This window comes from Haliaeetus albicilla, chromosome W, assembly GCF_947461875.1.
Source record: "Haliaeetus albicilla chromosome W, bHalAlb1.1, whole genome shotgun sequence".
Classification (NCBI taxonomy): Eukaryota; Metazoa; Chordata; class Aves; order Accipitriformes; family Accipitridae; genus Haliaeetus; species Haliaeetus albicilla.
In genome coordinates this window covers 33,832,776-33,845,023 of record NC_091515.1, presented here as the reverse complement: position 1 = coordinate 33,845,023, position 12,248 = coordinate 33,832,776, and the positions used below count along the sequence as shown (strand labels likewise).

General features: G+C 45.3%; 1 protein-coding gene across 1 annotated transcript in view; it reads right to left on the bottom strand.

Moving 5' to 3' along the window:
• LOC138683560 (LHFPL tetraspan subfamily member 2 protein-like) overlaps window positions 1–12,248 on the bottom strand; it is a 28,106-nt gene that overhangs the window by 1,214 nt on the left and 14,644 nt on the right. The window contains 1 exon segment of the mRNA XM_069775548.1: window positions 1–206. Coding sequence (XP_069631649.1) covers window positions 1–206 — 206 coding nt within the window.

Sequence of the window (12,248 nt, the reverse complement as noted above, 5' to 3'; positions counted from 1 at the left end):
GTCACTGGATGTGGCTATTTCAGCTTGTGCCGAGAAGACTGCACAGATGAACGTCAGAATAGTGCCACCAATAGCTGTGTAGAAAGCCCAGCCCAAGGAGCAGTCTCCTAGTTTGTAAGCAGAAGCATAAGGTCCACAATAACTTATTGCTTTCCGGCATACCCAACCTGCAGGGTAAAGTATCAAGCCTAAGATAAGGAAGAGACCTAGAAATAAAAACAGAAAGAAAAGAGAAGTTTAACAAATGATCAGTTTAACACCAAACACAGCACATGTAGTAATGGTTATCATGGTGACTACTCACTCATAAGTACCAGGATTGGGAGAAGATGACTCTTCCCCATCCATCCTTCCTTTACTGATTGTTCCCTAGCATATATTGTGCAGTGTTTTATCTAAACTTGGAGCTATCCTACGATTTTTCTTATGAAAGGTTTATTTCATATGATAATGACTTTGTTCTTAATTTTAATCCCTGTATTCCTTCTACATCCTTTGTTTTCACACATTATTGTTAGGTATACAGAGCTTGCAAAACATTCAAGCATCTCTACCTACTGTTTATACTTGCACTTTTCAAATACTTAGGAATGTTTGCATCTACTTTTGAATTCATATTTAGCTAGCCCTCTTTCAGCTTTATTTAGTTATTCATCATAAACATTTTTGCCTTTTTCCTCTGGATTTTTCCTACATTGATTTTCTTGCCTGGAAAAAATAAAACCTCAAACTGCATTTGCTTATTTGGCCACAGTAGGACATAGTAGACAAATAACACAGCCATTTCAATAAGCTGCTTTTGCAATGAAGGGATTCTGGAGTCAGCCACAAACTAATGGACCTAAGTACCCACTGCCAGTGCATAGGTAACACTGGGATCCTCTAAACAGGTGATTAACTGCTGCAGAAGGAAAGCCCATTTCTAGTGATGCATGAGCAAAAGCCTCAACTTCTGATCTTGCTAAACCACCTGAACACCCTGCTGTGCCTCAGCCTGGAAGTAAAAAGCTTAAACTAGATGTTTTGCTCATCTGATTGTCTCTCGTATTGATAGTTTTCTCTCTTATGAGGACCAGTCTGTATCTAAGCAGTGAAGAGCTTCATTAAGGAAATGAAAAGTCACGTTAGAGTCCCTGTACACATAATGTGTCTTTGTACAAAGGTGAGAGATTTAATCAAAATGCCTAATATGCTAGTGGCTACAATGGTCTCATATGAGCCCTGTGTATTGGGTTTGCATGGCAAGGTTTTGGTAGCAGGAGGGCTACAGGGGTGGCTTCTGTGAGACACAATGAGTTAAAATGAGATCTCCTTCCTACAAGCTATGTAATTAAACATCAGGACAGCTCATAGGTATCAAAATTTGCCTTCTGTTTTCTTTAAAATTTTACTTATAAGAAGAGGAAAAATTATGCAAAATAGTTTTTGCTTAAACACAACCAGTTTATCCAGAAAATGAATACAGCCTTTCAGATCATATAAACATTACTGATTTAGTTGTCCTGCACTGTAAAGCCCTTTATTCAACCTGGCACCTCGAAGAAAATAGCTGGTAAAGGTGTTATCATCTTCTAGAAGTGGGCTGAAAGTTGTGCTTTTTATGTACGGCGCTGGTTCATCCATAGATTTCATCCAATCCCAAAATTTCTACCAAGTAATAAAACAGTCGTCTTTTCTACCCTATACTAATGGATTACCAAGAACAGCTGTAAAGACTTGTTTGCATCTTCTTCAATTCAGTTAGACTAGCCCATTCTGCAGTATGTTAGGTTTTCTTAATTGTTTGTTTAAAGATGTTCAGCCAGATGCAAAAAAACTTCCTAATTGAGAAAGAAAAACTGGGTCCTAGCTAGTAAGTAGTTAATATACACAAAATGCAAAAACCATCATCCGACTGTCTAAAATTAATCTCTATGAATGCACGACAGTTCACAAAAGTCCTTCCTCCAGTGTTTTTCTAACAATGACACAATACCATAGGCATGAATGAACTAAATGTCATTATTCATGGTAGCAAAATCTATTAGTGAATGTCCTGGTTTGGGCTGGGATAGAGTTAATTTTCTTTCTAGTAGCTGGTATAGTGCTATGTTTTGGATTCAGCATGAGAAGAATGTTGATAACACACTGATGTTTTCAGTTGCTGCTAAGTAGTGTTTATACTGTCAAGGATTTTTCAGCTTCTCATGCCCAGCCAGCAAGAAGGCTGGAGAGCCACAAGTAGTTGGGAGGGGACGCAGCCAGGGAAGCTGACCCAAAGTGGCCAAAGGGATATTCCATACCATGTGACATCATGTCCAGTATATAAACTGGGGGGGGTTGACCTGGGGGGGCAGATTGCTGCTCGGGAACTAATGGGACATCGGTCGGCGAGTGGTGAGCAATTGCATTGTGCATCACTTGTTTTGTGTATTCTAATTATTTTATTGTTATTATTGTCATTTTATTATTGTTATTATTATCATTATTAGTTTCTTCCTTTCTGTTGTATTAAACTGTTCTTATCTCAACCCATGAGTTTTACCTTTTTCCTTCCAATTTTCTCCCCCATCCCACTGGGTGGGGTGGAGTGAGTGAGTGGCTGCGTGGTGCTTAGTTGCTGGCTGGGGTTAAACCATGACAGTGAGTGGTATCTGTTCTCTGTGAAGGGATTTCATCACTGCTTACATTTAAGAATCAATGACAAATTTTATGCAGTGTTTCCTGGCTGATTGGCCAAACTACATCAAGTATAACAGACCTGGATAAGCTGTGCTTTCATCCTGTTGAGCCCAGCAGCTGTTTCAGACTAAAAATCAGCAGTTCCTTTTCCTCTACTGATCACTAGTTTCCTGTTCTAACCAGCATGACTACATGATGTATTTTTCTGACTGTACATTGGTATGGTCCAGTTGACATTTTTCTCTAATGATCACAATTCCTTTGGAGGTTAAGAAACCAAATCTGAAATGTCAGTGTAGCTGCTGCCACCAAGGAGGTTTTTAAAGTTTACCCCCCCCCCCATCATTAACAAACCTAGAGAGCCTGTGTTTAACTGCAAACCTGGCTTATGGATGAGTCACAAGCAGGACTGAGGAGTTACATCCATCTCTTTTTACAAAAAACAAAGCACTGAACAACTCCTGAAAGCTACTGGTTCATGGTATGTATGCCCAAGCTAAAAAGCCATTACCCAAAACTCACACCCCCCCAAAAAGGCTGCAATACTGTCAAGTGTATTCATCAGGACTTTACTGATTTATATTTTTTTTTAAAGAGTATAGAAAATTCCTGGAGAGATATTGACTGCAGCTCACAATTTGATAAACTACAGCTGTTTTCTCACAGTTGAAAACAAAATTTGGAGAAAAGTCTTAACTGTGGGCTGTGAATGCGGTCAGAATCTCACCTGGTGTTTTTTTCCTTTAGATAGTGTATTGGTTTTGTGTGGCAAGGTTTTGGTAGCGGGGGGGGTTACAGGGGTGGCTTCTGTAAGAAGCTGCTGGAAGCTTCCCCCGTGTTCGAGAGAGAGCCCATACCAGCCGGCTCTAAGACGGACCCGCCGCCGGCCAAGGCCGAGCCAATCAGCAATAGTGGTGACGCCTCTGTGATAACATTTTTAAGAAGGAAAAAAAGTTGAGACAGTGAGAAACAGCCGCCGGAGCGAGGAGTGAGAACATGTAAGAGAAACAACCCTGCAGACACCAAGGTCAGTGAAGAAGGAGGGGGAGGAGATGCTCCAGGCGCTGGAGCGAAGATTCCCCTGCAGCCCGTGGTGAAGACCCTGGTGAGGCAGGCTGTCCCCCTGCAGTCCATGGAGGTCCACGGTGGAGCAGATTTCCACCTGCAGCCCATGGAGGACCCCACGCCGGAGAAGGTGAGTTCCCAAAGGAGGCTGTGACCCCGTGGGAAGCCCGTGCTGGAGCAGGCTCCTGGCAGGACCTGCAGATCTGTGGAGAGAGGAGCCCACGTTGGAGCAGGTTTTTTGGCAGGACTTGTGACCCCGTGGGGAACCCATGCTGGAGCAGTGTGCTCCTGAAGGACTGCACACCATGGAAAGGACCCATACTGGAGCAGTTCATGAAGAACTGCAGCCCGTGGGAATGGCCCACATTGGAGAAGTTCGTGGAGGACTGTCTCCCGTGGGTGGGACCCCACGCTGGAGCAGGGGAAGAGTGTGATGAGCCCTCGCCCTGAGGAGGTGAAGCGGCAGAAAATAATGTGTGATGACCGTAAACCCCATCCCCGTCCCCCTGTGCCGCTGGGGGGGGCTTGGTGGAGAAATCTGGGAGTGAAGTTGTGCCCGGGAAGAAGGGAGGGGTGGAGGGAAGGTGTTCTGAGATTTGGTTTTATTTCTCATTACCTTACTCTGGTTGATTTGTAATAAATTGAGTTAATTTTCCCCAAGCTGAGTCTGTTTTGCCCGTGACGGTAATTAGTGAATGATCTCTCCTGTCCTTATCTTGACCCGCAAGCTTTTTGTTATATTTTTCTCTCCCCTGTCCAGCTGAGGATGGGGGAGTGATAGAACGGCTTTGGTGGGCACCTGGCGTCCAGCCAGGGTCAACCCATCACAGATAGCTAACTCTGTGAATCCTGTACTGGCCTAGCATAATAAAAGAAAAAAAAAATTAATGTTTTCACTACCGAACCTACCTTCTACTCCATTTCAGTGCAGACAGAAAGCTTCTCAGGACATGCACCTCTTCTCACTATGAGTAATATTTATTATCATTTCTCATTTCATTAATACCTGGTTCCTACTTGCTAGGAAAAGTGAATAAAGATGATTCAATTAAGCCAATTCAACATACCCACAACAGAAATGACACTCTTTGGATTTCATGCTGACTAACAGCAAGTGGAGAAGCACAGACACCTCTTCACATATTCAGCTCAAAGCTCCAGTACCCGGCACAATGGCTGAGCTGCACAGGGTACAAAGATCCCTTCCTGACTCTCCGTCCCTGCCCAAAAAGGGGTGCTCATATAAAAAGATCAAGAGGAGCTTTGCATCCTGCTTCCTAGTAACTACAAAAGAACTACAGAGCTCATTTCAATGATTTCTGCAGCTTAAACAAAATACACACAAGATGCTTTACCACTCACCAACAGAGCAAACTGTGGGCTAAAGCAGAAGCCAGCAATCCAAAGCACTTAACTGTCCAACTACCTGTAACCAGAGCAGCAGCTTCCAGAGACCCCAAAAAAAGAATCACCTCTGTGCTCCTAGGAATGCAGATGCAGAGGGAAGGGAAGGAAAAATGCCCGTGTGGAAAGAACAAGGTAAGATGTAGCATGGGTAGCAAGGGCAGGAGAGGTTATGATGCTACTTGGAAAGGCAAGGTCTGCTTTTAAACAGGTGAAATGGTTAAATGTGATAGGAATAGCTCGGCAGTCTCTATGCTCTTCCACCTTTGACCTAAGGAGCACCACATAACCATTTTATGCAACACAAAAAAAGCCAGAGAGCTGTTTCTACAACTAACACTGTAGCCTTGATCTACATCTAACACACATCCAAGCAGCTCCAGTTGAGCAAAAACCACTTATAGGCCAGTCTGTGGCTAGACAATCCACAAGGGGAAAAACCATGGTAAATCCTCAGCACTGATTTCTCATACTGGCATCCACAGGGCAGAGCCTGGACAGTTACTTTACATCTCTGCTTCTTTGATAGAAGTTTATGCTTAATTGCCTGTATCCCTGCTTTTCTGTAGCCACTGTCCCTGGGGGCTCGCCTGCCTGCAGCTCTCTTATTTTGGTTAATTATCTGCATTACTGCAGAGCCTGGCAGCTCTGCTCACAGTTTCTGCCTCCAATAGCCAAAAACCTACTTTTCAGACGAGACACACAGAGACAGAGGGCAAGGCAGAAGTGAGATAACCCCAACCAGCACACCAGCAACAGTTTAATCACATCCATAGCCTGATGATTACCAAGTTTTTCTTTTACAGTCTTTGCAACAAGATAAGAAAAATGTCTATATTGGGTTTCTGTGGCAAGGTTTTGGTAGCAGGGGAGCTACAGGGGTGGCTTCTGTGAGAAGCTAGAAGCTTCCCATATGTCCAATAGAACCAGTGCCAGCCGGCTCCAAGATGGACCTGCTGCTGGCCAAGGCTAAGCCAATCAGCGACGGTGATAGTGCCTCTGTGATAACATATTTAAGAAGGGGAAAAAACTGCTGCGCAACAGCAGCCAGAAGAGAGGAGTGAGAATATGTGAGAGAAACAATGCTGCAGACACCAAGGTCAGTGAAGAAGGAGGGGGAGGAGGTGCTCCAGGCACTGGAGCAGAGATTCCTCTGCAGCCCATGGTGAAGACCATGGTGAAGTAGGCTGTCCCCCTGCAGCCCATGGAGGACCCCATGCTGGAGCAGGTGGATGTGCCCTGAAGGAACCTGTGACCCCACGGAGAGCCTACACTGGAGCACGTTTGCTGGCAGGACCTGTAACGCCATGGGGGACCCACGCTGGAGCAGTCTGTTCCTGAAGGACTGCAACCCATGGAAGGGACCCACGCTGGAGCAGTTCATGAAGAACTGCAGCCCATGGGAAGGACCCATGTTGGAGAAGTTCGTGGAGGACTGTCTCCTGTGGGTGGGACCTCACACTGGAGCAGGGGAAGAGTGTGTGGAGGAAGGAGCAGCAGAGACAATACGTGATGAACTGACTGCAACCCCCATTCCCCATCCCCCTGTGCTGCTCAGGGGGAGGAGGTTTGAAAACATTACAGGCTGTTTTCCACTGTGCTCCTCTACAGGCTCCCAGAGCTCAGGCTTGCTCTGCTCTAGATTTAACCCCCTCTCTGAGCACAACTGCACTGCTGGGGGGGTGCAGCTTCTGCTGTACGCATACTCTTGTTCCTACTTCTTAATTAGCTCTATCCCACTTCTTTAAATCAGTATGATAATTTTTCATAATTACATTTTTCTTCTCGTTAGTTGTTGCCAGCTCTCAGTTACCTTTCCTCTTAGGATTCCTTAAAACAGGGGTCTGAAAGACTACTACATAATGCCACCAGATGCCTAGGAGCAACAACAGAAAACTATTTAAATGACTTTATCCAGGGACCTCATCTAAAACTCTTTGGTATAAGTCTGTCAGAAGACAACATTTTCCCATGGCTCACTGAAGGAAATTTGCCCACATAACATTTTATTATCAATCCCTAATTACGTGCTTTCAAAGAGAAATAAAAAATTTAGTTGAGGTTTAAATTTTATTTGGATTATTAGACTAAAATTATTAATTAGACTTCCTGAGTACAACATAGACAACCTATTAAACATCAGCCCTTGTATATTCAAATGATGTAAAAGTAACTCCTTTCTTGTAAAACATCAAAGCAAAACAATGCAGCATACTGTGAAATAACAATATGAATATGGCAGAATGCACCACTGTGCGACAATGTTTCTGAAGACAGTTCAGTAATGCTTTTTCTATAGGAGAATCCTTTTTGTATTTGTACACCAAGAACTTTTCCCCTTCTAAGGGCCTGGAACTGCAGGAAGTAATTGTTCCTCCTCATTTTTATACACTGTAATAGTGCTGCTAGGCTAACATCACGGAAAACCAACAGACGGCTCTATCATTATGGGCCTTTGTATGTCACATTATAAGCTGGTCAGTGCTGGGGTCAGATCTGAATAAAAGCTTTTTCAATCCATCCATGGAAACAACCCTCAAGACAGGGGGTAGGCAGGTGTTGTTTAGCTAAGTGAAGGCATGCTATTCAGTTTTGACAGTCTCCTGTTGTCATGGTTTAACCCCAGCCAGCAACTAAGCACCATGCAGCCACTCACTCACTCCACCCCACCCAGTGGGATGGGGGAGAGAATCAGAAAAAATAAGTAAAACTCATGGGTTGAGATAAGAACAGTTTAATAGAACAGAAAAGAAGAAACTAATATTGATAATGATAACAATAATAAAATGACAAAGATAATAAAATAAGGATTGGCATATACAAACCAAGTGATGCACAATGCAATTGCTCATCGCCTGCCAACCGATGCCCAGTTAGTCCCTTAGCGGCGATTCCCCCCAGCCCCACTCCCCCCAGTTCATATACTAGGCATGTTGTCACATGTATGGAATACCCCGTTGGCCAGTGTGGGTCAGCTGCCCTGGCTATGTCCTGTGCCAACTTCTTGTGCCCCTCCAGCCTTCTTGCTGGCTGGGCATGAGAAGCTGAAAAATCCTTGACTTAGTGGAAACACTACTTAGCAACAACTGAAAATATCAGTGTGCTATCAACATTCTTCTCATACTTAACTCAAAAACATAGCACTATACCAGCTACTAGGAAGACAGTTAACTCTATCCCAGCTGAAACCAGGACAGTATCCACCCCTTATTCTATACCATTGATGTCATGCTCAAGTCCCATACTTTCCAATACATCCTAATCAATCATCATCACCTTTCCTGTCCTTTGAGATATATATACATGTATACACAAACACAGATATCATTCCCTTAGTCTATGGGCCATCTCTGTAAAATGTTCATTGAATTCATTTAGGCCGCGACTTTGGGCTCCATCTGTCATACCAGTCTTTCTGGGCAGGAGGGATGGTGCAAAGTCCTCTCAGTCGGAAGAGCAGGATTGGGCTTCAGTGCTGTATGGGAAGCAGGTGACATTGGATGCAGCAGGAGGATGGTGTGCACCATTGGATTGTTGCATGCTGGAGTCACTTCTGGTTCCATCACTACTGCGCTTTGCTCAGTTTTATCACAGTTCTTTCTTGCTTGATCTAAGTGATTCTTACTATAGTACTATGGATACAGCATATATCAATTATAGTAATGATGAAATACAGTGGCAGGGTTATATAACAAATAATATCATACAATTTAATTAATTAGCTATTCCCACCTAAAATTAAATCCACTTGAGGCACACATCGGACATCCCCATACTTTTGCATCACCCACCAAGTGCACCCAGGCCCTTGAGCAAAAGCAATCCCACGAATGGGTTTACCTTTGCCTGAGGCAGGAGTAACCCAGAATGTCTTCCCTAACATATTTTTTATGTGCACTACAGGGACTTTATCCCCTTCTACAGTACGTAAAAGTTCTGACTGGGCAGGGCCACACCAATTGGCAGATCCTCTGGTGTTGACTAACCAGGTGGCTTTTGCTAAATGTGTATCCCAATGTTTGAAGGTTCCACCCCCCATTGCTCTCAATGTAGCCTTTAACAGTCCATTGTATCCTTCGATTTTCCCAGAGGCTGGTGCATGATAGGGGATATGATACACCCACTCAATGCCATGCTCTTTGGCCCAGGTGTCTACGAGGTTGTTTCAGAAATGAGTCCTGTTGTCTGACTCAATTCTTTCTGGGGTACTGTGTTGCCATAAGACTTGGTTTTCAAGGCCCAGGATAGTGTTCTGGGCAGTGGCATGGGGCACAGAATATGTTTCTAGCCATCCGGTGGTTGCTTCCACCATTGTAAGCACATAGCGCTTGCCTTGGCGAGTTTGTGGGAGTGTGATATAGTCAGTCTGCCAGGCCTCCCCAAATTTATATTTCAGCCATCGCCCTCCATACCACAGGGGCTTTAACCACTTGGCTTGCTTAAATGCAGCACATGTTTCACACTCATGGATAACCTGCACGATAGTGTCCATGGTCAGGTCCACCCCTCGATCGCGAGCCCATCTATATGTTGCATCTCTTCCCTGATGGCCTGAAGTATCATGGGCCCACCAAGCCATAAATAGCTCACACTTATGTTGCCAGTCCAGGTCCACCTGAGCCACTTCAATCTTGGCAGCCTGATCCACCTGTTGGTTGTTCTGATGTTCTTCAGTGGCCTGACCCTTGGGTACGTGACGGACTTTCACAACCACATTCTCTAGCCGGGACGCAATGTCTTTCCACAGTGCGGCAGCCCAAATGGGTTTATCTCTCCGTTGCCAGTTGCTCTGCTTCCATTGCTGTAACCACCCCCACAGGGCATTTGCCACCATCCATGAGTCAGTATAGAGATAGAGCATGGGCCCTTTTCTCTTTCAGCAATGTCTAACGCTAGCTGGATGGCTTTCACTTCTGCAAACTGACTCGATTCACCTTCTCCGTCAGCAGTTTCTGTGACTTGTCATATAGGACTCCATACAGCAGCCTTCCACCTCCGATGCTTTCCCACAATGCGACAGGACCCATCAGTGAACAGGGCATATTGCCTCTCATTTTCTGGCAGTTTATTATACAGTGGGGCTTCTTCAGCAAGCGTCACCTCCTCCTCTGGTGACATTCCAAAATCTTTGCCTTCTGGCCAGTCCATGATCACTTCTAAAATTCCTGGGCGACTGGGGTTTCCTATGCGAGCCCGTTGTGTGGTCAGTGCAATCCACTTACTCCACGTGGCATCAGTTGCATAATGTGTAGAGGAGACCCTCCCTTTGAACATCCAGCCCAGCACTGGCAGTCCAAGTGCTAAGAGGAGCTGTGTTTCAGTACCAACCACTTCTGAGGCAGCTCAAACTCCTTCATATGCTGCCAATATCTCTTTTTCAGTGGGAGTATAGCGAGCCTCGGATCCTTGATATCCCTGACTCCAAAACCCCAGGGGTCGGCCTCGGGTCTCCCCAGGTGCTTTCTGCCAGAGGCTCCAGGTAGGGCCATTCTCCCCAGCTGCAGTATAGAGCACATTTTTAACATCTTGTCCTGCCCGGACTGGCCCAAGGGCTACTGCATGAACAATCTCCCATTTAATTTGTTCAAAGGCTTGTTGTTGCTCAGGGCTCCATTTAAAATCATTCTTCTTCCAGGTCACTTGATAGAGAGGGCTTACAATCAGACTGTAATTTGGAATATGCATTCTCCAAAAGCCCACGACACCTAAGAAGGGCTGTGTTTCCTTTTTATTACTCGGAGGAGACATAGCTGCTATTTTGTTGATCACTTCCATCTTGCCATTTTATTCCTAAGAACTGGATCTCCTGTGCAGGTCCCTTGACCTTACTTTCTTTTATGGCAAAACTGGCTTTCAGAAGGATTTGGATTATTTTCTTCCCTTTCTCAAAAACTTCTTCTGCTGTGTCACCCCACACGATGATGTCATCAATGTATTGCAGGTGTTCCGGAGCTTCACCCTTCTCCAGTGCAGTCTGGATTAGTCCATGGCAAATGGTGGGGCTGTGTTTCCACCCCTGGGGCAATTGATTCCAAGTGTACTGGACACCCCTCCAAGTAAAAGAAAACTGCGGCCGGCACCCTGCTGCCAGAGGGATTGAGATAAATGCATTAGCGATATCAATTGTGGCATGCCACTTGTCTGCCTTTGACTCTAGTTTGTATTGAAGTTCTAGCATGCCCAGCACAGCAGCACTCAGCAGCGGCGTGACTTAGTTGAGGCTGCGATAGTCAACTGTTAGCATCCACTCCCTGTTAGGCTTTTGCACTGGCCATATGGGACTATTAAAGGGTGAGCAAGTCTTGCTGATCACTCCTTGGCTCTCCAGTTGGCGAATCAACTTGTGGATGGGAATCAGAGAGTCTCGGTTGGTGCGATATTGCTGCTGGTGCACCGTTGTGGTAACGTTTGGCGCTTGTTGTTCAACCCTCAGCAACCCCACAATCAAAGGGTCTTGAGAGAGACCAGGCAGGGTAGACAGCTGTTCAGTGCCCTCCGTCTCCAAGGCAGCTATACCAAAAGCCCACCGATACACCATTTGGTCCTTAAAATACCCTCTCCTGAGATAGTCTATGCCAAGGATGCACGGAGCCTCTGGACCAGTCACAATGGGGTGTTTCTGCCATTCATTCCCAGTTAGGCTTACTTCAGCTTCCAATACAGTTAACTCTTGGGATCCCCCTGTCACACCAGCAATACAGATGGGTTCTGCCCCTTTGTAACTTGATGGCATTAGAGTGCACTGTGCGCCACTGTCTACTATAGTCTTGTACTCCTGTGGGTCTAATGTGCCAGGCCATCGAATCCACACAGTTCAATAAACTTGGTTGTCCCTTTCCTCCACCTGGCTGGAGGCAGGGCCCCTCTAATTCTGGTCAGAGTATCCAGTACTCACTTCTCGTAAAATTGGCTCAGAATTCCCTTCAAGAGGATTAGTAATAAGATCAGCCCTTCTACTCTGGAAACTGGAGCGGCATTTTTCCTGGTAGAATCCGCTTTTGTGGTGGTTTTTCCTCGCAACTCACGTACCTGTGCATTTAGGACCGAGGTAGGTTTTCCGTCCCATTTCCTCATGTCCTCTTCGTGGTCACATAGGTAAAACCACAGGGCACCTCACG